At 39.1% G+C, this 26,115-nt stretch overlaps 2 protein-coding genes and 2 pseudogenes across 2 annotated transcripts; 1 reads left to right on the top strand and 3 right to left on the bottom strand.

Moving 5' to 3' along the window:
- Positions 1-1,306: 1,306 nt before the first annotated feature.
- LOC149025059 (protein SLENDER RICE1-LIKE 1-like) lies at positions 1,307-3,920 on the top strand. Its single transcript, XM_089145267.1, has one exon. It carries the CDS (start codon positions 1,801-1,803, stop codon positions 3,598-3,600), a length of 1,800 nt encoding a protein of 599 aa, XP_089001393.1. The 5' UTR covers positions 1,307-1,800; the 3' UTR covers positions 3,601-3,920.
- Positions 3,921-10,637: 6,717 nt separating this feature from the next.
- On the bottom strand, positions 10,638-12,907 carry LOC149025058 (putative pentatricopeptide repeat-containing protein At3g05240 pseudogene; annotated as a pseudogene).
- Positions 12,908-13,002: 95 nt separating this feature from the next.
- LOC149025057 (uncharacterized) lies at positions 13,003-16,491 on the bottom strand. Its single transcript, XM_089145266.1, has 7 exons — positions 16,244-16,491; positions 15,819-15,934; positions 15,580-15,698; positions 15,327-15,489; positions 14,990-15,216; positions 14,540-14,906; positions 13,003-14,447 (listed from the first exon to the last, which is right to left on the bottom strand). Exons 1-7 carry the CDS (start codon positions 16,385-16,387, stop codon positions 13,238-13,240), a joined length of 2,346 nt encoding a protein of 781 aa, XP_089001392.1. The 5' UTR covers positions 16,388-16,491; the 3' UTR covers positions 13,003-13,237.
- Positions 16,492-19,371: 2,880 nt separating this feature from the next.
- Positions 19,372-21,548, bottom strand: LOC149025056 (molybdate transporter 2 pseudogene; annotated as a pseudogene).
- Between the last annotated feature and the right edge of the window lie 4,567 nt (positions 21,549-26,115).

The following is a 26,115-nucleotide window of genomic DNA, read 5'->3' as shown; positions in this document are numbered from 1 at the left end:
ATTTCAATTTTTTTAATGCAATTTTTTTATTTATAATTATTTATTGTTGTATTTTTTATGGACTTTTTTAAAAGAGGAGAAATAAAAAAAATACGTCTAATGGATTCGATGAGAGATTTTGGAAAAGAAGGGAAAAAAAAAAAAAACGGTCTCATTACATCTAATGGAGAGAAAAGGAAAAGAAAGAAAGAAAATTTGATATCTCGAATAATTGAGGAAGATTTTGAAAAGAAAAATAAAAAAAAATAATACGGTCTCATTACATCTAATGGATTTATAATAAAAATTAAGTGACTGTCCTACAAAGAAAGAAAAAAATATAAAACAAAGAAAAAAATAACGTAAATAAAAAAAATTGATTAAAAGGGTAAAAATAAAATAAAATAAAATAAGATCATTTTAAAATATCAGGAAAGGTAGAAATTCACTTTTTTAAGGTAGAATAAGTACGGAGAAAATTTTCCCATTAATAATTTCATTTAAAGCGAATATAACGTTGAAATTACATTTAAACTACTTGTGTTTGTTAATAATACATTTAGACCCCTAAAATTTATTTTATTACAAAAGTTTCATGTGCTATTCACAGTTAATTTTAAACATTAAAGGACATAGTAACCTTAATCAATTTTAATTTTATATGTGCATGCATAAGTGTTAGTCAATTCTTATGGTGAACCAACTTTTTTTCAAGGAGAGGTTTAAGGATTAGAGGTGTTCCTATCCGTGTCTCTGGTCTCTTGCCCATAGAATTCTATTAACAACTCATGGATTTCCACCTATAACTTGCACTTTGGTGTTGATCCTGGGTCAAATTGTCTTCATCGAATAAATGGTAGAATTAGTGATGCACGTAGAAGGATCTGAACTTCTGAGCTTGTGTACACAAATTTTGGCTTATCTAGTCTAGAAACACAAGTTTTGAGAATCAAAGCGAGGGTGTATGAATTTAGGCATCAATGTTAGGTAGTGTAATCGTCTGATACTAATACAGATAGAAATATGTACATCAAAGAAATATCCCACTTCTTTCTCGAGAAGAGACGGGAAACGTGCTCAATATCATTTGATTGAATAGTTGACTCGGCTCCTTGTTGTTTGAAGAAACCCTCCATTTCAATTGGTCTTTTTTCACGAAAAGCAGACATGAGATAACAAATCCAGTGTTTCGCTAAGATTTCGAATAGCTGTCCCGAATTCAAGTTGACTATGTTTCGCTTCTGTATAGATCAATCCACCAATACAAACATACAAATTGGCAAATCTGATTGTATTTTGGTTCTTCAAGGCTCAAACCATGGGAGAGTTGATATTTTTGACTGTTATTTTTTAGAAATGAGAAAGGTAATATGGGGTGGGAGTTTTTGAAAAATACGGTACATAAGAGATATAAGTCAAAACATAAAGGATGAAATGTAATAGAATAAAGTATAAGGGTGTAAATGTAATTAATTGTAAATATAGGGATGTAAATATAGTTTATTCTATATTAAATTCAATTTATCCTTTTTGGGTAAGTTTGGTAGTTACTTACTTGTGCACTCACACTCACCGTTTAGCTTTGGTTCAGAGTTTGTGTGTCTCTCTTATCTCTCTCTGAGCTCTGAGCTTCTATGATATTGAGACATACTCATACATAGAAGAAAACCCTACTTTCCTCTCTCTCTCTCTCTCTCTCCTATTTTGAGCCATCTTTACTCTCACTCTCAGTCGCTCTCATTAGGGTATAGCAGTTGGTTTCGTAAGAGTCTACTTCACGTCTGATCGGAAAACAGGTAAATTAAGCATCCAGCAGCAGAGATGGGACTCTCTTCTGCAGCTGATTCCGATGTAACAACGACCGCAATTGCAAGTACTGAAAGTGGTACTACTAGTACTACTAGTAGCAGCAGCAGCAGCAGCAGCAGCTCCTCCTCCTCCTCCTCTTCATCTACAGTACTCAAAGTATCATCATCGTCATCTGAGATGGACGGATTGCTTGCCGGTGCCGGATACAAGGTGAGGTCTTCGGATCTCTGTCAAATGGCACAGAATCTAGAGCGCTTGGAGACAATCATGGTCAAAGCCCCTACCGAGATCTCGCAACAACTTTCATCTCAGGTTGTTCACTACAACCCCTCTGACCTCGCCTCTTGGGTTGATAACCTTCTCTCTGAATGCAATCAAAATTATCATAATCACTCTCTCCCCGGCCCCAGCTTCGTCTCCTCATCATCCTCTCATCTCGCTGCCTTCTCCACCGATTCATTCAACTACATGGAGATGGAGATGGAGATGGAGACGGAGGAGGATCCGGTAGTTCTTCATCCATCGCCGCCGCCGCTGCCGCCTCTCCTTCCCTGCTCCGTCGACTCGGAAGCCTGGATTCACCACCAGGATAATTCGCTTCAACATCATCAGCATCAACAGCAATTGACGGCGGTGATGGCGGAGGCGGCCGCTCTCGAAGAAGATTCCTGCATCAGGTTGGTGCATCTGTTGGTTACATGTGCGCAGTCGGTGCAACGTGGCGATGTCTCATTGGCCGGATCCCTGATCACCGGTATGCAAACCTTACTTGCACAGGTGAACCGGGGCTGCGGCATTGGCAAGGTGGCCGGATACTTCATCGACGCCCTCACCCGGCGGCTCTTCTGCCTTCAGGCCGCCTCCTCCGCCTTCGCCTCCGCCGCCGGTTCGGCACAGGAGAACGAGATCTTGTACCGCCATTTTTACGAAGCTTGCCCTTATCTCAAATTCTCTCACTTCACCGCCAATCAAGCCATGTTGGAAGCCTTCGACGGCCACGATCGCGTCCACGTAATCGACTTCAACTTGATGCACGGCCTGCAGTGGCCGGTCCTCATCCAAGCTCTCGCTCTCCGGCGCGGTGGTCCCCCGTTCCTCCGCCTAACCGGAATCGGTCCCCCGTCGTCGTCAAAAGACGGTCGCGACTTGCTTCGCGAAATCGGATTGAACCTGACCGAGATGGCCCGATCCGTGAACGTCCGTTTCGCCTTCCGGTACGTGTCAGCCACACGGCTAGATGATGTGAAGCCCTGGATGCTGAAGGTGGGACCCGATGAGGTGGTGGCCGTGAATTCCATAATGCAGCTTCACCGCCTACTCAATTCCGACCAGAGCCTCGACATAGTGTTGACATGGATTCGGAGCTTGAACCCGAAAATCGTTACCGTCGTGGAGCAAGAGGCGGATCATAACCAACCCGATTTCCTGGATCGATTCACAGAAGCATTATATTATTACTCTACCATGTTCGATTCGCTGGATGCTTCCACGCTTCAGTCGGAGAAGGCAGGAGCCGAGATGTACATACAGAAGGAGATATGTAACATAGTGTGCTACGAGGGTCCGGCCCGTGTGGAGCGGCACGAGCCACTAGCCAAGTGGAAGGCGCGGCTTGGAGCGGCTGGCTTTCGTCCATTGTATTTAGGGTCCAATGCATTTAAGCAGGCAAGCATGCTAGTCACAATGTTCTCTGCGGAAGGCTACTGTGTGGAGGAGACAGAAGGGTGCTTGACCCTTGGCTGGCATAGCCGGCCAATAATTGCGGCTTCGGCTTGGCAACCGATTCCTGACTCGGCACAGCCCCACTTGTAGTGGCTGTAAGCACTAGAAAGAATTACCTTCTTTTTTACCCGTGTAATTATTATTTTTCGAAGAAAAAGAGAACAATATTCTCTCTTCCTAGTGTCCAGCATCCATGCCATTATTCTTTGGGATCCTCTGAGTCTTTATTATTTCTTAAAAATCATCAATAAGTGGTGGTTTCTACACATTGAAAGCTTCATCTTTTTCTTAGAACCATAGGGGTGGGTAGTTTCATAATTTACAGAATACTCTTATTACAAATTATCACACTTAAAAAAACTATGAAGAGACCTTTTTCTTTGAAGCATGGGAAGGAAAAACCAGATAGGAAAAAATAATGAAATCTCAAAAATTAAACTCTTAAAGTTAAGTATTAGACGATATAGTGATTATTTGTTGTCCAATTAACACTATGATCATATGAATTTGAACTACCATGTACTGTGAGAAAGGGAAAAGAAAGGGGCGGGGGCAAAAGGTGGCTTAAAGTATACAATCAATATATACAAACAAGAGATCGAACTATATATATGACAAGGTATCACTGACCAAATATTTTAGAAGTTGCATTCTGTTTTTGATGAAGATTTTTTCTCACGTAACCTTTACTGATAAGTATTTGAATTTTATGAAAACGTGTTCTCTAAGATAATGGTATATAAAAGAATATTTTTTTTTAGGGGGTTTGAGAAGAAATATATGAAGGAGCACATTTAAACATAGAAAGAAAGCATGCTAACCTAGCTATCCTTCACTAGCAGTAGTTGCTAGAACCTTTTACCTCTTTTTACTTGCTTCTTCTTTCTTTTCAGAGTTCATAAAATTATTGCCTTTCTTGTCACAAGAAAAAGGATATCTAATCAAACTAACTTCACTCCATGCTTGTTTCCTTTTAAGAATTGCTGCCTTTTTCTTTCTTCTGGTGGGGCTAGGTGTGTGGGGTTGGTTGTGGCTCTTGTTCTGTTTTTGGTATACCCTTTGCTCATGGTGGGTCTCTTATAGTTATCAAGTCCATGTTAGCCCCTAACTTGTGAAGGTTTGTTCGTGGTCCACATAATAGTGCCACACCACATGCTTTACAAGGGAGGCCCAGGCATAAAGGGTGAAACCAAAACTATATAGGAGTTAGAAAAAAACACTTATCAATGCAATAATTAAACTTAACATAAATACACAACCACAGGGTGATGAGTTGACTGTGGTGTTGAGACTAATTAAGGCCATTTTCATGGTTTTCCAAAAAATGAGGTTTGAGAGAGCAGGGGTCCCTCATGGGACAGTCCAGTTAGTATGAAAGATGCAGATCAGAGGTTGGCTGCTTTATGGTTTATAGGAAAGTCAGTATCAGCAAGAGCAGCAAATTGGTGTGGGGAGTGAGAGAGAATTTGGGTCCCATGGACATAATAAGCTCGCAGATGGTCACATGAGGTATCCGTTTGAGCTGCAATATAACTAGTGGGTTATATCTGCTTTCATCAGTTCCCACCCATTACTGTTTTTCCTGTCACTTGGCTCTTTGCAGTTTTACTCTTCTTCTTGTTCTTGTGTAAAGATAAATTAGGAGATCTGGGTTTTTCACAGTGACCAAAAAAGGAAAGAGTTTTGCAGGTGGTGGAGGTCGATTGAGATGAGGGAGACGATAAGATAGTAGGAGTGGATGAATGGAATGGAAAGGTCCCTTGTGAATCACAATCACCACCTCACCACCACCTCGAATTCTCACATGGAAGACTTTTTGGAAGGAGAGAATATTTTCTTTTCTTTTCTTTTCTTTTCTTTTAACGATGTCGTCAGCTTTTATCAAGACATCGTACCTGTGACCTGTGTGTTTCATTACGTTCTGCAACTTTGGTCGTTAGAGAAGAGAATAGAGATACGCACCAACTTGCTCTGTGCAATTTCTAGTGAGAATATATCGGATTCTAGGAAATTTCTGACCTCAAACCTCCATTATAATTTATATTATATTTTTCGCACTAACCTAAGAAGCCGGTTAAGTGGATCAACCCGTTTAGATGTGGACCACTAAACGGACCCACCCGTAACGGGAGAGACTGATGAGTCAGTGAACCGGAGGAGACTCAGGAAGAAAGGATTTTTTCTTTTCGGTTGAAGGATCGGATGATATCATATCATATTATCATATCATAGGATTTGACGACCAGACGCTTTTGATTCCTCACTTTCACGTGCACACCTTCCCAGATGAGATGGACATGATGATGGGCCCCACCAAATCACATTAATTAGCAGCACAATCGGATTAGGCCCACTAACCTCACTCACTTACTCACTCACACGACACAGTCTCTCTCCAGTCCTTAATCTTCCCCTGTTGGAAAGACGTTGAAGGGTTCATGTCACTCTTGACGTTTCATTCAAGATTCTATTAAATCATGGGTTAAATGACCATGTTACCCTCGTTATAGTATAATGACCATATTATCCTGAATTTAAGTTTGAATGTTCAATTACTCAAATACCTCTTGATGATAAATTACATATTTACCCCCATTTCCCTCATTTTAAATTTTAAAATTAAATTATTGAAATACCCTTTGGAGGATGAATTACGTAACTACCCTCATCTAACATCACTCTCTCCACCCATTGCAAATCATCATCTCCAACGAAGAACTCAATTTTAGCTCTACTGTTTATGTGGGTCATATTTGTTTGTTAGAATTGTCTAATAAATACGAAAAGAAACCCATCATAAGTCAAAAATAGGAGTCAATGTTTGAGCCTTTGATTGTCAGTTACTCCGCTACATTTTTTTTTGTTAGTTACAAAAACAGACATTTTAGGCTACGTCGGTAACCAATCAATCGAAAAGAAAAAAAAAATTCAATTAAAATAGAGATGGACAAATAAACAATTATTTTATCATCATACCCTCTCTCTCTTTTGGGTTTTTCTTCTTGGCTGCCAAACCAATAATTATGTATGCAGATACCATGTAATTTTAAAGATAATCACAGATGATCACTAGTTTTATTCCAAAAATAGTAGATATCGTGTAATTTTCTCATTAATATACTGCCTTGACCACAAAACAGCAAATGTCAATTTGACATGCTTGTAAGATGTCTTTAATTCTTATTATTTATTTTGAAATGTCTCAGAATTTTTCCTATTACTTTTAAGAGTGAGCAACTGTTTGTCAAGTGGACTAATCTTTGCACCTGTTTGGAGGCCAAGAAAAATGCATGAGACATTTATTTTTATGAGGTCGTTTGTTAGGTGGACTTTTTTTTTTTTTTTGGGGGGCTAACCGCGCCCCCGGCACAGCTCCGCGCCGGGCCAGTCCCCGCCGGCCCCCCCCGGCCCCGCTTGTTGGTGGACTTCGCCTCTTGAATTGGTGAAACATGATAATCACTTGGTCACCAAAATTCAAAATGAAAATTTTATTTCAAAAAGGGCCCATTGAGTGGACTTATTGCATACCCTAATCGCTATATGTGTCAAGAAGCATGGGGGCCCAACTTTGTGACAGAATTGACAGAATCGACCTGAGTTGATCACAGTTTTAATTTGTGTGCATAACTGCCGTCTTCTGATTGGACCAGCACTTCTTTTCAAAAAGATTGACCATGCGTTTTAGGGTTTTGCTTCTGATAAAATTTTTGGTTTCGCAAGTATAATCCAAATGCAAATCCGGATCCTCACCCCGTCAAGGTAGTACAGAGTGCTTCTCAACGATTTCTCAACCACACAAAACAGTGGGGCCCACATATGAAATTTTAATTTTTTTTTTGTTGTTTCCAAAAAGTATTTTTATCGTGGGCCCCACTGTTTTGTGTGGTCGGAAACCCGTCAGGGGAGCTGATCCGGACTCTCCAAATGCTACTATGAGTTTCACTTCTTGAAACTTTTACTTTATCATATGGGTGCTGAAGGTTTTAGGAAGAAGAAAAAATGAAAAAAATGAGGGCTCAAGGTCCATGATTAGCAAGCTTGCCTTTAAATATGATGAGGAGATGTATAAGATGATCTCTCTATAGAAATCCTGTTAGACTAATGCAGTTTTTAGGTGGTAAAATATTATTAATGAGAAGTGAATGTATTGTTCCTAAAAATAATTCTTTTGGTTGAAGCATCAATCCATTGAGAACTAAATAAGCATGGCTAGGTCTATGATGAGCTGCCTTCTTCACATAGCATTCATGAACCACATCATTAACTTCAACCGAACTACATCTAGGGGATTTCTCAGTTAATTCCTGTATTTTCCATCTTAGTTCTCACTCCTTTCACATCAATCCATCTGTTGTGGAGGGTAGTCAATTCGAAAAGATTCGTCAATACCCCTAGAGAAGATTCATCAGCACCCTCTCGGGACATGTAGACGCCCCCTTGGGAAGGTTCACCAGCACCCTCTCGGAACATATAGACTTCCTATCAGGAAAGAACAGATGACCCTTTGGGGGAACATATAAAGCACCCACTTGGGATGATTTGAAGAACCCCTCGGGAACCCCATAAACATTTTCTCGGGAAGTTGGAGAACCTTTCCTTTGGAGGATCCCTCGAAAATCACTTGGGATAGGCTCAGGTAGTATGAGAACACCCATCACTATGTTCGAAGAAGGCTTTGAAGAAGGACTAAGTCAAAAGGGCTAGTTATAGAAATAACCGCATGATAAGCCCACAATGAAATGTGGGGGAGTGACTCTCGGTGTAATGGCTCTATTAATGTCCTAATGAGGAAAGGAACGTGCCTCCTAAAACAACTAATCTCACTCTTCAATTAGTGGGCGAGATCAACAGAGAGGCCGCCTCAAGGTAACTACTATATAAACCACATTCGTAAGATTAGCAAGGTATGAGACTTTACTTACTATCATTCCTTACGTTCTAAGAATCCTCTCAGAGCCTTCTACCGTTGAGCCTAGACTAATTTGCGTGTCGGAGACGGTCTCCCAACCAACACTAGGTCGGGCTGCTCTAATTTTCTTTGAGAATGCAGGAATCACACATACTTGCATCACATTGAAGAAGCCCTTAAGAGATCGTCCAACAACTCTCAGGTGACGTAAAAAAGTTCAAGCGCAACACCACCTACTCAATTTAACATATATGTTAAAAAGAAGCACATAAGCACCATTGTCATTAGGAGTCAACTCCGAGATTTTCTTAGCAATTTTCTCCCCCAAGTTCAGCCTTACCATGGAAATCACAAGCAGAAAGAAGAGATCCCCGAATTACTGAATTCGGCACTAACGGCATGTTTGTCACTTTATAAAGATCTGATAGGAAACAATTTTTTTTAAAATGAAATTATGCCATGTTATCAAGCTGAGGGTCTAGTTGTGCCTCAGGAATATACATATATGCCACAATTTTTTTTCGTATGAATAATATACATATATGATCATATAAGAAAACTTATCTCAGGAAAAGAAAAAGAAAGAGGCATCTTATTCCTTATCATGCTTTATTTTAATGATTTACCATCAGATCATTAGTGGAGAGTGAAATAATGTATTGAACATGAGAAAATAGGATAAATTCGTCACTAAAAGTAATATTTTGTCTTTAAATTGACATTTTCTATAGTATAGGGGAGTTAAATGCAAAGTCTCAATTTTTTTTGGACTAAAAATGATATAAACCAAACTTCAAGGGGTCCAAAAGAAATTTGTCTTAAAAAAAAGAATAAGGACAAATTGGTCATAGAAAAGATAATTTGTCCTTAGATTGATTTTTTTTTATAGTACAAGGGAGGCATATGCAAAGTTTCAATTTTCTTGGACTAAAAATGACAATGACCAAACCTCAAGGGTCCATATGAAAATTAACCTAAATAAATTTAGCATACAATTGTTGAGATTCAAATAAAATCTCTTTTGGGGTTTGGGGACATTTAGTGGGTTTAAATTTGGAAATTTCAAATCCAAGTGTTCCTTCTGGTGGGACTGAGGATAATCTAGTCGTTGTAGACCTATCTGCCCAAATCAAAAGTCCAAATCAATGCCACCTTTCATGGTTTTCACATTAATTTGAAGTTCCAACTTCATTAAATCGTAATAGAGCCAATACTGAGGTGTCAATGGGATGGGTTTTGGCTGATCAAGATTTTCTTCACAGGTTCCAATTTTAGGGGTCAATCTTGGATCACTTCTGTTAATTAACAGGTCCCAGAATTCGTCCTCAAAAGAACCACTCCAGAACAGTTTCCAAATCAATGAGTATGATGTCATGAACAAGGAAATAGATTTGTAACGATGTTTTCAGTGGTTTTGATATTAGTTAGCTCATTTTTATTTTTTTTTTTTCCGTTTTTGATAAGAGGTTGGTTGGCTCTGTTTCTATCTCTACTAGTTTTTACATTTGGATTGAACCTTGAATCCAAGGCTCCACTCCATCGGCTTCAGTTAGTCAGTTAGTTGTGCACTTGTCCCTGAATTAATGCCAAACTACTCTCTCTACTGACTGCCCTATGCTGACTACCATTGTTGTTCTGAACCAATGTCTTCATACTTCGGTTGGGTTAGATTTCTCCTGTTCCAATTCAAGTTTCATATTGCTTCCTTGAATTTTGGGGTTTCAAAGAACATCCATGCTCCCATTTCTCCCCCTCAATTTTTTTTTGTTTTCCATGATGAGAAAAAACCCTCAAAGAATTAATCTATGGAACTAAGTTTACAGACTTTTACGACCTGTTAATTATTGGCCCAAAGCTCAACAGAGGTTTAGCTAGAGCAGGCTAAGAGTTCATGGGTTGGTTATCAAGTTATGTGAAGGTTGACCTTAGACTAGCTCTACCAAACCTATACACAATCCTACTGAAATTAGTGGAGAGGTGCAGGATTCAAGCGATTCAAGCAGATCACTCTTGTTTTAGACACCTCTCCCCAGAAAAAGAAAGGAGCAAGCCACTCTGAAGGACATGATAGTTATTACATGGGACATTAAGAAAAACAGAGCAAAATCTTTACTGTGTTTCTGAGGAGATCTATAGGATGATCTCTCTACAGCAGTCGTGTTAGACTGATGCAGTTTTCAGATGCTAAAAAGTTGTTAAGGAGAAGTGAACGTATAATTCAAAGAACTAACTCTTTTGATTGAAGCGTCAATCCATTGAGAACTAAATACATAAGGCTAGATTTATCATATGCCATCTCCCTCACATAGAATTCATGAACCACACCATCAACTTCAACAGAACTGCATCCAGGAGACTTCTCAATTCCTATATTTTCCATCTTAGTTCTCACTCGTTTCACATCATTCCACCTACCCAGTTTAGCATATATGTTTGAAAGAAGCACATATACACCATTGTCATTAGGAGTCAACTTAAGGATTTTCTCAGCAATTTTCTCTCCAAGTTCAACCTTACCATTGGAATGACAAGCAGAAAGCAGAGATCCCCAGATAACTGAATTTGGCTCTATTGGCATGTTCATAATAAATTCCCATGCTTCTTCCAAGCGGCTACCTCGGCTGAGGAGATCCACCATACATCCATAGTGTTCGATGCTTGGGCAGATGCCATATAAACTAGACATGGAATTGAAGTAGTGATATCCTTCAAGAATCATACCTGTATGAGAACACGCAGTAAGAACAGCTATAAAGGTTACACTGTCAGGTATCACTTCCCCTACCCTTTGCATTTGTGTAAAGAGATCGATGGCTACTTTTTCATGTCCATGCATGGCAAGCCCTCCAATCATTGCATTCCACGAAAAGTTATCTTTGCAAGACATAGTATGAAATACCCATAATGCACTTTCAATGCATCCACACTTGGCATACATGTCAATTAAAGCATTTCCCAGACACAAATCTTGCTTCACATTGTGTTCTTCAACGTAAGCATGAATGAGTTTGCCTTGATCTAATGCACCAGTCTGGGAACAAGCTGATAATAAGCTGACCAAAGTAACTGCATTTGCTTTGACTCCATCAGAGCTGCATCTCCTGAAAGATTACCAAGGCCTCTTTGAACTTGCTTTCAAGCACGTAGCCACTTATTAATGTTGTCCATGAAAAAACATCTTTGTCTGGCATTTGTTTGAAAACACACGTAGCCCCATCCAGATCCCCACACTTTGCATACATGTTAATAAGAGCATTCCCTACAAAGACATCATTGTTAAACCTCTGTTCTTTTATATACAGATGAAGAAGTTTTCCTTGTTCAAGATCGCCCAATTGTGCACAAGCTGACAAAGCACTTACAACTGTGATCTCATTAGGTTTTTCAGCTGAGCATTCCATTTCTTGAAACAACCTCAAGGCTTCAGTAGGGAGGCCATTCTGAACAAAACCACTGATCAAAGCATTCCACGTAACTACATTTCTAGTGGGGTTGTTCTCAAAAAGTTTCAGCGCATCTGACATGATTCCACACTTGGCATACATGTTGATGAGTGCATTAGCAACTGCAGTTTCATGTTCCATGTTATTCTCCCGAATATAAGAATGGAGACACCGGCCTCTGTCAAGAGCTTGGAGATTCCCACATGCTGAAAGTAGGCTTATGATGGTGATGCTGTTCGGCTTAACACCAGTCCTTTCCATCTCATCCAGAAGAAGGAATGATTCCTCAGAACCGTCCAACTGAGAATAGCCCCATATCATTGATGTCCAAGCAACAACATCTCTTTCAGGCATTTCATCAAATACTTGTCTTGCCATTCTGATACTCTGACAACTAACATAAAAACTCATAACTCCAGACATTATGCAAATATCTGATTGGAACCCAAGTTTTACAATCTGTCCATGAACAAGTTTACCAGTTTGAAGCGCACAAAGGAGGGAGCAAGCTTTGGTTACAATTGGATATGCGTAATTGTCCGCAGAAAACCCACTGAGAATCATCTTCTTGTAAAGTAATAGCGTATCTCTTGGAGCTCGACTTTGGGTGTAGACCCTGAACATGGAATTCCATATGAATTCGTTTGGGTGTTGTATTTGATCAAATATGCGACGAGCATACTGTATGTTGAGACAGGCAGATGGGTTCGTAAGAAAAGCAATAATCCGGCTAACCAAGAAGATATCTTGTATCAGACCCGTCCGGATCATCTGGCCATGAATTTGGTTCAATGACCGAATTTCGAAGCAGTTTCTGATGAGGGAAATGATATCCTGACGATGTTGTGCCCATCTTAAATTGGTTTGTGATGCTTGCCGAGGGTAAAAGTAGAGGCAGCGCATGAATCATGCTGGTCAAGGAAGGACCATTAATTTGTTTTTGGTTGGGGAAAGAAAAACAAAGGAAAAATGAGTTCTTGAAACCCCTGGAAGGCTGGATTGCTCATTGCTGGTTTGTCATTTAAATGACCAAGACATCCTTCGGTTCACTATTTATTATTATTATTATTATTATTATTTTTTTTGGTTTCAAGTTTCAACTTCATTCAGCCATGACACGTTTTTTTTCTTCTTCTTTTCTTTAACCAATATTGCTTCATTATCATACATTGACAGCAAGGAGAAAATTTTCTTCCTCAAAAAGAATTTGGAGATCTTCATAGAGTTCATAGAAGATCACTCTTTATTTACAGATACCAAGAGAAAATTTAAGTCTACAAATAGTTGTTTAACTAAAGTACTTATTAGCTCTCTGAATCAACTTAAAAAATGCTGACATACAAAATCAATTTTTATCTTCACTGCTTGATTACTTTCATATCTTCACTGCTTTCTTGATTGTTTTGATGGATGACTTGATGAAGCTGTTTGTCACTGCAGGATTCTCATCACCATCTTCATCAGACCCAATCACCGTGGGCTTCTTCCTAAGCATGCAATCAACTCCTTTTTTAATTCCCAATATCACAGACGGAGAAGAAGGGGTTGGCCTAAATATTCTAGCACTCTCGCTCCTCATAAGCCCCCTCTCCTTGCCGAGCTTCTCTTTTCTTTCCTTAGCTTCAAAGCTCAAGCTACTTCCGATGCCTTTACCTACATTGCTCACTTCTCTTTCATTGGTTGTCTCACACATATTTTTACCAATCTTCTCCTCACCAATTTGTTCGTTTCTGTTTCCATCATCTCTCGGATGGATATTTTCTACAGCAGTATCACCCTCAACCGATTTGAGACCTCTTTTGTTTTCTGATCCTGGAAACTGCAAAATCTTTACCTCCTCCTGTGGGTTTGTGAGGTTCAACCTTCTTATCATTTGCTCAGTCTTGCTTGTACTACTATGCCCATCTTCAGTTTGAGATTCCTTCATCTGGCTTTTCCTGTGTTCACCCACTTGAGGAGGTGAGTTCATGATTGGTCCTTCTTGGGTTGTGTCTAGAAGCATTTTCAGCCACTTCTCTATATTCCCCTTCCCACGTAGCTTTCTGCATTCGTCATCCTCATCCTCTTGTTCAGGGCTATGAAAAACAGAAAAACGCTTGATGTCCTCCTTCCCTCCTTCAATCTCTAAATTTTGTAGCTTTTCATCAATTGGTATGTCATTCTTCACAATAGTGATGGGTGTAGTTTGACCCCCAGCCTTCTCTTCAATAATGCCTTTAATGGGTTCATTTTTATCCTCCTCGACTTCATGTCCTCTCTGCTCATTGAGTGATGAACCTGCTTCATGTGTCTTCTGTTCTTCCTTCAGCAATGCTCTCAATTCCCTGTGTGAATGTTTCCTTGGCTTGATACCTGGCAAGTAAAGAAGATTATCATCATCGAAAAGAGTATCATCCATTCTTGATCTCTTCCTTACATGCTCCCATTGAGGCCTGATCTGTTTCTCAACCTCATTTTTTTGCTTGAATTTTATGTGTAGCTCCCTCTCAGAAGAATCACATGTTGCCTTCTGTGCTTCAAGTCTTGCCGTCAGAGCACTAATGGCAGCCTGGTTCAATCTGATTTGTTCCTTAAAAACAATACTCCTGCAACACACAAAAAGAAAGAAGAAATTCCAAAATTAAATATATAGTAAAATCTGATTGTTGTACCTACTACTTTCTGTGATTATTCTTACTGGTGCATAGCATCTCGAATCATCTTCTCTAGCACAGCTCTGTGGGCTGATTGTGCTTCTGCCTGCCGTCTACACTTCTCAGCCCTTCTCCTATGTTTTGTTAGCACCAACTCCAAGTCTTGAAGGGCTACTCTCTCCACTTCATTCTTCTGCTTCATTTCATTCAGTTCCCCATCCAATTTCCGGATCTCCATTTGCGTCTTTTCTTCCTCTTCCTTCTGTCTCAAGGAGTCTCTGGCCATGAAGATGGCCATATACGGATTTGTAGACATGTCAGGATTCTCATTTTCCTTTGATATACTTGGCCTAAATCTCTGAACTGAGTTGCAGCGTGATTGATTGTTGTCGCTCAAGAATTTCCTCGAAGCTGTAGTGTTCAAAGATTAAAACAGAAGGTTTTTTTTTCAAGTCAACAATCTAAAAAAAATGCCGTATTAGTTCTTCCATTACCAGTCACAAGGGAGTTTGAGCCGATTCGCCTATTGAGATCGAGAGATCTTAACATTGATGACCCGTCAGAATATTCTCCTCTAGATAAAATGATGGCAGCCGGAGCAAGGCCAATTTCACTTTTGGATTCAATGAAATGTTTCGGAAAATTATGTGACTGGGCTGTCTCTGAATCATTTAATTCTTCATTCTCACCCTCAGCAAATAAAAATGAAAATGCTCTATACCTGAAATTTTTTTATATATCCACAGAATTCTAGTTGAATGTCATTGAGTCATGGAAAAGAAATATAGGAGATAACAGATAACCAAAGAAATGAAAAAGAACGAAACTTACCTGAAATCAGAATTGGAAGAGGCAAAAATGTTAAGGAACTGGTTTACAGAGATCCCCAACTGAAGATCCCACCAGGGAACGAGAAATTCCAACTTATTGCGTTTCTTCTTACATACTTGCCATTGTACTATCCTCAGATTGCTGGGAACAGTCCGTCCTCCTCCTGCGGCACCAACAACAAAAAGATCTTAGAAGCCTAAGACAGGGAACAGTTGGGAAAAAGATCTTGGGAAAAGACTGGGTAAATCCATACTTGACAGAGGAAACCAATGATCGAATTCCCAAGACAGGGGAGAGGCTGAATCTGAATGATAATATAGAACATTGCCATAAGGGTCTACTCGAAATTTTTCAGGATCAAAGCCAGCATTCCTGTTGAACCAAAATGTTAAGAAAATAAAGTTCAGTAACTATCAAGTTCCATTCAAACACTTTCCCCATTTCCGAGAATTCCACATAAAGGAGTCGAGACTTGAGAGTTACAACACTCACCCAAGGTGGTTGAGTTGCTTCCAGAGTAGGCTGGCATAAATTCTAGGCTTCACGGAAAGTTTGGCTTCAGGGTCAATTACTGGGAACATCTGATCCAATTCCCTCGCTTTTGATTCCTATAAAATTCAGAAAATCCAGAAAGCCTTGAAAGATTGTAATACCAAAAGAAATTGGAAACTAAAATTTCACGAGTTAAACCCATAATTGAACTCATCTGCAACAGATATATGAAATGGAACTACAAAGACCGATGGTATTCTTCCAGTTCCAAATTCCAATCACAATCTATAAACAAGTTTGAAAATTAACATAAACCCATTTAATATCAAACTAAAAATTGTTTGCTTCATGGAATTCGAAACGAAAAATTGAAACAATAAGGAATGAAAGTGAAAGATAAAAAAAAGAAGATAGAGGATTCTTACCTCTTGAGGCTGAAAACCATAAGGAATGAAAGTGAAGGGAGGGCCATGATTGTATGGATTCTGAAAGCGGTCTCGGCAGAGCTTCGCATATAATCTGGGGTACCCAAGACCAACATCGACTTCCAAGTCATCTTCGGCCGCCATGGTTTCTGGTGTTTCACTCTCAGGTAGAAAGCCCGTGAGAATGGAGAAGGTAGCAAAAGAAAATAGCTACTGGAGGACGAGATGGGTGTGTCAAACAAGATTGTAACGATCATTTCGTCTTTAGAAAGATCTAGGCGGAAACAAAATTTCTTTTATTTCAAAAATTAAAATTATACCACGTCATCAAGCTGAGGGTCTAACGGCTAGTTGTGCTGTTTATGGACGCCTTTATTCCCTCTCATTAGACTGGTAACAATAATTCCAACCTAGCTATCACTTTAATAATAAAAAAGAAGGTGAATGCATTTATCACCTTTGGTAGAGGCATTTTATCACTTTTAAGAGTTCTCTCTTCAATCATTTCATGTGAATTTTGCTCTTCTGTTTACCTAGCACCGTTGAGATTTTAAATTTTACCCACAAAATCATCGGGTTTCAGTGACCATTGGATTGTTTTTCTTCAAAACAGATGATTTCATCACTATACATTAAAGTAAAATAATTCTAAGATGTCATACGCTAGAAGATCAGTGAAAGATGTATGAACATATGAAAAAACACTTCTCTCAAAAAAGAAAAAGAAGAAGCATCTCCTCCTTATCATGCTTTATACTAATGTGTTACCCATCAAAGGAGAATGAAATAAAGTATTTGACAATGAGAAAAATAAATATGTCTTTGAGTGTTTCACCACGGGAGAGTGTGTGAGGGGTTGAACTTTAGTGTTGTGCATTAATTGTATTGTTGACGGTCGAGATCAAATCTAGATTGAGATTTCGATCTCAACTGTCAATTTCGGTTTTCAATGTCTTCATAATGGACGGTCGAAATTTGATCTTGATTGTCGACAACACATGTTGAGCATTAAATACACAGCATTCAAGTTCACTCCATGTGTGAGATTATCTTCAGGCACCCCTAGTCCCCCTAATCAATCTCTCTACATACTTGAAGGGTTTGAGAAAATTTATATATATTTTTAAAAAGAGAATTGAAGGAAAATCTTTTATAGAAACATTAGTATGTAATTGTTGAGATCTAGTGACTTCATAATTAAATGACGAACCATGACCATGGCGAGATATTACCCACTTTGTCCAACACCCATCCCATGCCAAACTTATAATGAGTTGTATTACGAACCTAGAACACCTAATAGAGAGAAGATTTATCGAATGACTCATTAAGAAGAAAGGAAAAGATGAGAACTGATTTATGATAGAGATTTTGTTCTCAATCCAAATATCGTGTTATTCAAAGTTGTTTAACCCTGTTACAAGATGATTACCCAAAAAAAAACCCTGTTACAAGAATATGTTATATGCACTCACCATTATTTTTTCACAAAAGAGAGAAGTCCATTGAAATAAAGTAACATTAATCAGGATTTTTGCATACAAGACATGTCAAAAAGAAGATTTTAAACTTCTAATGTGGAGGTAACATCTAAAAGATAAAGAAATTCGACCACAAGAAAAAACTAAAAAGGAGAAGATGAATTCACACTTAAAAACTTTACTACTATTTGGTTAAGGAATAAATACCCATGAAGACTAATCTTGAAAGAATAGAATTACCCACAAAACAAACAAGATACAAGATAGTCGTTTAGCTTACATTTAAATAGCCTGAAAAAATGGCTCAATAACTATGACAATTATTTCACCTGCTCAATACCAAATTACCAATCCCAATTTATGAGAGAAATTAAAAGAAAGAAACCCACCACCCCTTTAAAAAAAGAGTGCTGAGCCCGCACCACCAATCACAAAACGCAAAGAGGCAAATGATTTTCTTTCAAAAAGATTATAAAGAAGAGAATAAAGGGCAGAGACAAAAAGGGATGCTTGCATCTGATTCGTCTTTTGGGGTTTAAACTTGAAAACTTGACAACAACAAGATCACCGGATCCTGCAAAGTATCTTTTGGGCTTTGGGGTCATTTAGTAGGTTTAAATTTGGAAATTTCAAATCCAAGTGTTCCTTCTGGTGGGCCTTCCTAGTGGGGCTGAGGAGGGAAGCCACATTCTTGTTCCAACTTCCAAACTCAAATTCCTAATCTACTCGTTGTGGGCCTCTCTTGCCCTGATCAAAAGTCCAAATCAATGCCACCTCCTTTCATGGTTTTCACACTTTCTACACTTTGGATAGCTCCCCATTACCCATTGAAGTTTCAATTTCATTAATTCGTTATAGCGCCAATGCTGAGGTGTCAACTGGGATGGTTTTGACTTTTTTATATTTGGCAAAATCCATGGATTTCATTCTAAGTATAAAATATAGATGAAATTTGTGGATTCACAAAGAATCACCCAACGTTACTCTACCATAGACTAGAGGCTAACCAAACAGTTAATTTTCTAAACCGTGAATTCATAAATTTGAAAATTAGGGCTCATAAAGAACCACTCTAACAAATGTTCCAAATCAATGAGCATGATGTCACGAATAAGAAAATTGATTTTTTTTAGGGGGTTCAAATAAGAAAATTGATTTGTAAAGATGTTTTCATTGGTTTTGATATTAGTTAGCTCAAAAAATAAAATAAAAAAGAATTTTAATTTTTCTTTTAACTAAGAGTTGTTGGTTTCAACCAGGTTTCAACCACTAGAACAGCTCTGTATTAGCGGAAGTAGGTCTATTTCTATCTCTAGTAGTTCTTATATTTGGGATTAACCTTGAAATCCCAAGGTTCCACTCCATCGGCTTCTGTCAGTTGTGCTCTTGTCCCTATATTAAGGCCAAACTAGTCTCTATTGACTAACTACCATTGTTGTTTTGAACCGTTATCTTCATACTTTGGTTGGGTTACAGTTCTCCTTTTCCAATTCAAGTTTCACACTTTGGTTGGGTTAGAGTTCTCCTTTTCCAATTCAAGTTTCACACTTTGGTTGGGTTACAGTTCTCCCTTTTCCAATTCAAGTTTCACGTTGCTTCCTTTAGGTGTTTCAAAGAATATGCATGTTATGCTCCCATTATTTATGGACATTTGCAGATTTTAAAGACCAGGGCATCTAGGTAGCTAATAATTCTCCATTAGTTTATTTTGATTTCCACGAGGGGAAAAAACCCCCAAAGAATTAGTCTATGGAACTAAGTTTACAGACATTTAATTATTGGCCCAAAGCTCAACAGAGGTTTAGCTAGAGCTGGCTAAGAGTTCATGGGCTGGGCATCAGGTTATCTGAAGGTTGTCGACCTTAGACTAGCTCTACTAAACCAAACCAAACCAAACCAAACCAAAACATAATCCTACTGAGGAGATCACTCTTATTTTAGAAGCCCCCTTGGGGAAAAAGTGTTATTCTTTTCTTCTCCATCTGCCTCAGTCCTTCAGATTATATGAGACATTAGGAAAGCAAAACAAAATCTTTTCAAGCAAATCCTTCTTAAGGACGTGATTATGTAATATTCTACTTCTCCAACTGCTACAATACTTGACAGATTACATGGGACATTAGGAAAAACCAGAGCAAAATCCTTACTGTGCTTATAGAAATTATCGGTTTGGAATTTGGACCCCCAATTTTGTATTACCTTTCTAAGTTACTCCCCTCCCCTCCCCTATCAATGAAATATAAACTAACTAGTTGACAATCCTTATTCTCCTTCCCCTGTCCCAAACCTAACTGTAAAACTGATCTCTCTAAGGATTAAGATCAGTACAAGAATCAGAACCTTTTGATTTTTGGCACAATGAAGCGCAATCTAATTCTCTCAACTTCAGAAGCAGATACAGCACAACCCCACAGCCAAACCCCAAAGCTGCACTTGAGCCTGTGAGGGACACAGCAGCACACATTAGCATTACAAAAGAGTCCTCCTTGGTGTTCATGTCTTTGGAAGCCATGGCCAATTCAATCCCAGAGAAGAGCAAAAGCACCCCTAATATTCCAATTGGGAACTCACCCAGTATCTTCACGAACGTGGTCCCAAAAACAAGCCCCAGAAACAGTTTCCCTATCCCCAGAAACAACACCGATGTACCACTTCGTCCCCCAAATCGGTACTGCCCTGCCAGCCCACCTGCGCCATGGCACACCGGCATGGCACCGACCCAACAACCCACTAAGTTCATGGCTGCCACACTAATAGAGACTGCCGTGGCCGATGCTTCCTTCTCCGGAAACAAGTCCGCCGATAATTTGCACACAGCAATCACAGAGTTCAGAACAGAGAGTGGAATTTGAGGGATGGCTGCTCGAACGAATCCGGTTTTCCAGTCATGCCAAGAGATTTTAACCACTTGAATCTTAGAAGGCCCAAACTTGAGATCCTTCACAATGGAAGGATCACGAACGAAACAAAGAATCAAACCCAGGAGAAATACGACAAGCGCGGAAGGAATCGCCGACAAGATACGTAACCTTCGAAGCGGACGGCGACGGCAAAGACGAAGCCGATCGGGTTCTACCGAACTGGGAGAAACTGCATGTTCATCGACCGAGTCGCTAGAACCCGTCGTGAGCACAACGAAAAGAAGCGCTGAGAGTGCGAGGATGAGACCATCGAGGCCGAGCCACGGGCGAGCAGAGCCCGATTTTCCGGTGGCAAAATTCTGCTCCTTACGGATGTATTTGATTGCAGTGAAGGCAAAAGAAAGGCCTTGTGAGAGCTGGACGCCACGAACGACGGGTACGGGAATGAAGCGGTAGGCTAAGGACATGAGGCCTGTGGCGCCCAGGAAGAAGAGGACGGAGGCAGTTGAGATGCCCGCCGCCATGATTTGGGGGATAGTAAGATGGGTTTTGGACTCGGAGATGGCGACGGCAGCGATCGATTTCATGGGCTGGACAGGCATGGGGATGCCAAAGAGAAAGCCTGTGACGATGTTGTAGATAGCAGTGAAGATGAGAGTGGTGCCCAGGTCGAGGTGGTTGACGAGGGTAAGGGCCAGAACGATAGGGATGTAGGTGCCTAGGTCACCCACAGATCCACCCAGTTCGGACCAGACTGAGGTCTTCAGGCCGAAGCTGGTGGCCAAGGAGAGGCGGGGAATGTAGCGGCGCCACCGTCCTGAGGGAAGTGGAGATGTTGTTTGGGACTGTGACTCCATGAAGATAGAGGAAAGAGGAGGACACAGAACGAATATGAAAGTTGCAGACTTGGAGCTAGCGACACCCTCGAGGGCTTCCACTATCAACGCTACGTGTACAAGGGAAGAGAAGCTCGACAGGAAGAAGAGGAGTGGAAAAAGATTTTTAAATATAGAAAATCTCTCACACTGTACAACTGAAAAATGGTGCCCAGAATAAAACAATAATTAAAAAGAAAAAAAACCCACACTTTTTGGTAGAAAAACAAAAATCCACAGAAGAAGATGGAAATTATTTCCCAAAATACTTTGTAAAGGAAAAAAAAGAAAACCAAATACCTAGTTCCCATTTCAATTAAACTTCCTCGTTTTATGAAAGGGTTAGTCACTCGATAGTAACTGACACCTATGACGGTAGTAACTGACACCTATGACGAGGTCAAAAAAAAATCTAAACGACAGGATAGAATTTTTTTTTAATATTATATAGAGAAAAAAAAAATAATCAAGCAATACTTCACTTGTTATTTCAATTAAACTTCCTCTTTTTATTGATGGGTTGTTCGGTTAATAATGAGAGGCACCTGACCCTCTTATTTATTTTTTTTTTTTTAAACTGAATTTCAATTAGCAAACTGGGAAGAAAAAGCAACTACATCCTGAGTATAGATTTCAAAAAGCCAAGGAGCGGAAATATGCCATACAGTCCTCCTAGCCACGAACTGAGCCTTCCTAGCTAGACAATCGGCTACATAATTAGTCCATCTAGACACAAAGCGAACCGACCAAGATAGTTCAAGAGAGAGCAAGTGACGAATATCATCAACCACACGATGGGCATCAAGATCAATAGGGAGGAAAGGATCATCAAAAAAATGAACTAAGGCTTTAGAGTCACTTTCAAACATCACGTTCTTCAAGCCTTTCTCGCTCGCCCAGAAACACGCTTCCATGAGGGCCATCGCCTCTCTAGCAAGAACAGAGGAGACCGAAGTAGGGATTGAGGCCGCATGCAGGCAAAGACCTTTTGAATCTATCATCACAATCCCCATGCCAGCGAGCTTCTCTTCAGCAGAAAGGGAAAAATCAGAGTTGATCTTGACGAAGGAGTTAGCAGGCGGACACCAGGTTCGGTTCACATCTTCAGGAAGGAAATCCGTTGAATTTGAGACACTCCAAAACTCGTGGTAAGCCTTCCAAGATTTCTCAATGATTTTATCAGGGTTCCAGGCCACACCATTGAAGAAAATATCATTCCTTGCCTTCCAGGAAAACCAGCAGGTGAAGGCGAATCAGCTGAAAATTTCTTTACTTGGCACCTGACCCTCTTATATGGTATATGTAATCCTTAATATCTAATGTATTTATTTTCAGGTTTCGAGCATTCTTGAACAAACATAAGATTTTAAAATCTCTATGTATTTACTTTCATCTTTGTCATATATTTTAGAATTGTTTTTTCAAGATATAGCTGGAAAACAATTAATATAGTATTTTTTCCTACATAACGAGCGAATGAAGAAAAATGGTTGACGATGAATAATGGAGACTATTACATATATCACTAAAAAGAATTAAACCTGTAACATCTTCACTGAGAATTAAGAAGAGTTGATCTAAGAAAAAAGAATTTTTGGTGAGCAAAACATGTGTCCTAATTTTAATTCTAGGCAATAAAAATCCTCTGTTTTCTTATCTAACTTTCCATTTAAAATATTGCCAACTTGATCCTTCCTGTATTCCTTGAATCTCTAGAACAGAAATATTCTCGTGTACAATTTGTTTGTAGGTTGCTGCTGCAGCAACCGGAAGTAGGGACTGGATTTTTATTTGCGCAATCAGCTACTGATTGCTGCCGACGGTCATGATCATGCCACATAAACAAAATAAGATCCAATGGTTGATAATTAAATCAAAGGGATTTACCTATAAATATTATTTTTTATTTTTTTTTTTCATTTCAAGGATCTAAAGTTTAATTATTTACAAAACATACCCTCTTTTACCCGACTCCAAAATTCCTTTCATTTTCCCTAACTCTCTCTCTCCACCGGTAGTCATCCCTCTGCAACCCATCTCCACCGTGTCTCCTCTCACTGCAACTCATCTTCTCCACCCCATCTCACCTATGTCTCCCACTCTCTTCCCTAAATGACATAACTGCTGTCTTATTCTCTTTGAGGCTACAGATCTGCAAATACAAGAACAGCGAATCCCCTGAAAGCGCTTTCGACTCCATTTTGAAACAAATGCCATAGGGGACAATAGTGTGAAGAACTGCTAGTGGTGGCCACCTCTCACTCCGTTGTGAGAAGTGAGAGATTCTGAATTATTTGTTCATTAGGTCGTGGATTTTCGATTTCTAAGGGTAAAACTTTGCTTCCCCAAGTAGCGAGTTGCCCAGATGAACCACCGATTTGAACATTTTAACGCAGACTCAAAAATAATATCAGCTTCAAAATCAATATTTCTGCTTGGATTAAACAAATCAAAGCTGAGATTTCCCTTTCGATGGTTGTCCCTACAAAATGAAGTTTTGATTTCATCATTAGAAGAGAAATACAATGGAGTTATGTCCATCTGAAATAAAGAACTCAAGGATGCTTTAGATTTGCGTTGATTTCATCTAAGGTTATTTCGGTTTTCATTCATTATTCCGTTGACTAAGAGCCCGACCTCACCCAGTTTTATAGATTAGACCCTAAAAAAACTCTGTATTTTTATGTGTTATGTGTCTTCTGTTCCACAGATTTTAGGTCCGAGAAGACGATTAGCACCAATACAAATCAATTGGTTAAACGTTCAAACCAATTTATGATTTTAGGGTTCGAAGGAAACTTAAAAAAGCCGAAAATTCTAGCGTGTTGGAAACTACAATATGGAAAAGACCCGATTGCAAAAAAAGATGAAGTGTGAGACACGGTTGTGATAGGGTGGAGAAGAAGAGTTGTAGTGGGGGAGACACAAGGAGATGGGTTGCAGAGGGTGGACTACGGGTGGAGAGAGAGAGGGAAAATGAAAGAGGAATTTTGGAGTCGAGTAAAAGAAGGTCTGTTTTGCAAATTAGTAAACTTTAGACCCTTAAAATGAAAAATATATATATATATATATATATATATATATATATATAAACCGTTGGATCTTATTTTGTTTATGTGGCATGGTCAGAGAGTCAACAGCTGCAGCAGCAAATAAAAATTCAATAAGGATCATGATGAAAAGTGCTTCCCAATGCCTAATTCTGTGCGCACACCTACAGGCTTCGATGCACCTCTGACTAGGATTGCTAAAACTACATCTTTTTATGCCTTTAATCAATAATACATATATACAGTCCATTAAAGGAAAATCACTACAAAATCTGTAACTACACATTGTCTTAAGATCCAATCAGTTTAAACAAACCCATCAATAAGAAATGGGAATTAAGAAGATAATGTGCATATATGTATGTTTGAATTGTAAGGGGAGCTTATTGTATAATATTTATTTCTTTAAATTTGATGGATATTTGTAAACTATCTATCCTCTCAAGGGTTAAGAATTAGAATGTAAACCATCAAGACTTCTCCTTCCCACCATTTTCTGTGCTGGTGGGCGCAGACATTATGCCCAAGATAGCTCACAGTGGTTCCATCTCTCTGCCGTATTTTCAGTTGTGCAACAAATCTGTATTTTTGGGCTTACAATCTTCTGGTATATGGAATACCCTACTGCCACTAACTAGCGACTGTTGAGGTTACAGAATCCATCCAAGAGGTTATATTTTCACCAGTGTTGGTTTAATCATTGGGTTTGTTGTGCTGCTAATGTTGCAATCTCAGAAGTCAACAGCAATAGCAACAAAAGCATTTAAATAGAAGGTGAATCCACATCTCTAAGAATAAATATACTCAATTATTCATTCATAAGCATAGAGGTCAATTACTTCACATTTCTAACTATCCTTAAGTCTACCTAAAATTCCGAATCACTAATATGAAATCAAATCCCCAGGTGAAAAGCAGGATGGTAATCTATGAAATAAACTGACGACATGGAAAAACCATGTGGGCAATGTGGTTCATTGCCTCTCTCCTGTAGCCGGAGAATAAGGATATGCTACAGCGGATGCTTCAAAGAGGAAAAGACAAAATAAATAAATAAGAGAATTTTTTATGGTCACCTTAAGTGGGAGTTAAAATTCTGATCTCCCTTTTAAATGGGAAAAATTATTGAAGACCCAATTTTGACAAAAACCAATATTTCTTTTTAGCTACTGTTAGTCTGTCACACGTTTGCTGTTAACTTTGAATTTAACATGGGGTTATTACTTTCTCAATAATGACTCCAAGATAGAGGAAGAGAAGAATCACAAAAGTATAAAGGTTCAAACTTGGAGCAAGAAGATGCCGTGGAGACTGGAGAGCCTCAACACTACAAGAGAAGAGATACACTTGAGAAGCTCGATAGAAAGAAGCCTGGTGAAGATTTGAAGTACAGGGGATCTCGCACACCGTAAAACTATAAATAAGAGAAATGGTGCCCAGAATTAATTACTATAGCCAATTCTTTGATGGCAGAAGAAAGAAGAATTTTTAGTAAGCAAAATATGTGTTTTTAATAGTAGACAGTAAAAATTCCTGTGTTCTCTAACATAAACTTTCCATTTGAAAAATGCCAAATTGGTCCCTCCTATGTTCCTAGACTCTCTA

The sequence above is a fragment of the Hakea prostrata genome, chromosome 2, assembly GCF_041222555.1.
Source record: "Hakea prostrata isolate BN-2017 chromosome 2, UWA_Hpros_2, whole genome shotgun sequence".
In the NCBI taxonomy this organism is placed as follows: domain Eukaryota; kingdom Viridiplantae; phylum Streptophyta; class Magnoliopsida; order Proteales; family Proteaceae; genus Hakea; species Hakea prostrata.
This window is presented reverse-complemented; position numbering and strand designations above follow the sequence as displayed.

Coding starts and splice junctions, on each gene's coding strand:
- LOC149025059 (XM_089145267.1), top strand. CDS start 1,801: ATGGGACTCTCTTCTGCAGCTGATTCCGATGTAACAACGACCGCAATT.
- LOC149025057 (XM_089145266.1), bottom strand. CDS start 16,387: ATGGCGGCCGAAGATGACTTGGAAGTCGATGTTGGTCTTGGGTACCCC. Junction 15,217..15,326: donor TCTTCCAATTCTGATTTCAG/GTAAGTTTCGTT, acceptor AAAAAATTTCAG/GTATAGAGCATTTTCATTTT. Junction 14,448..14,539: donor ATTCGAGATGCTATGCACCA/GTAAGAATAATC, acceptor TGTGTGTTGCAG/GAGTATTGTTTTTAAGGAAC.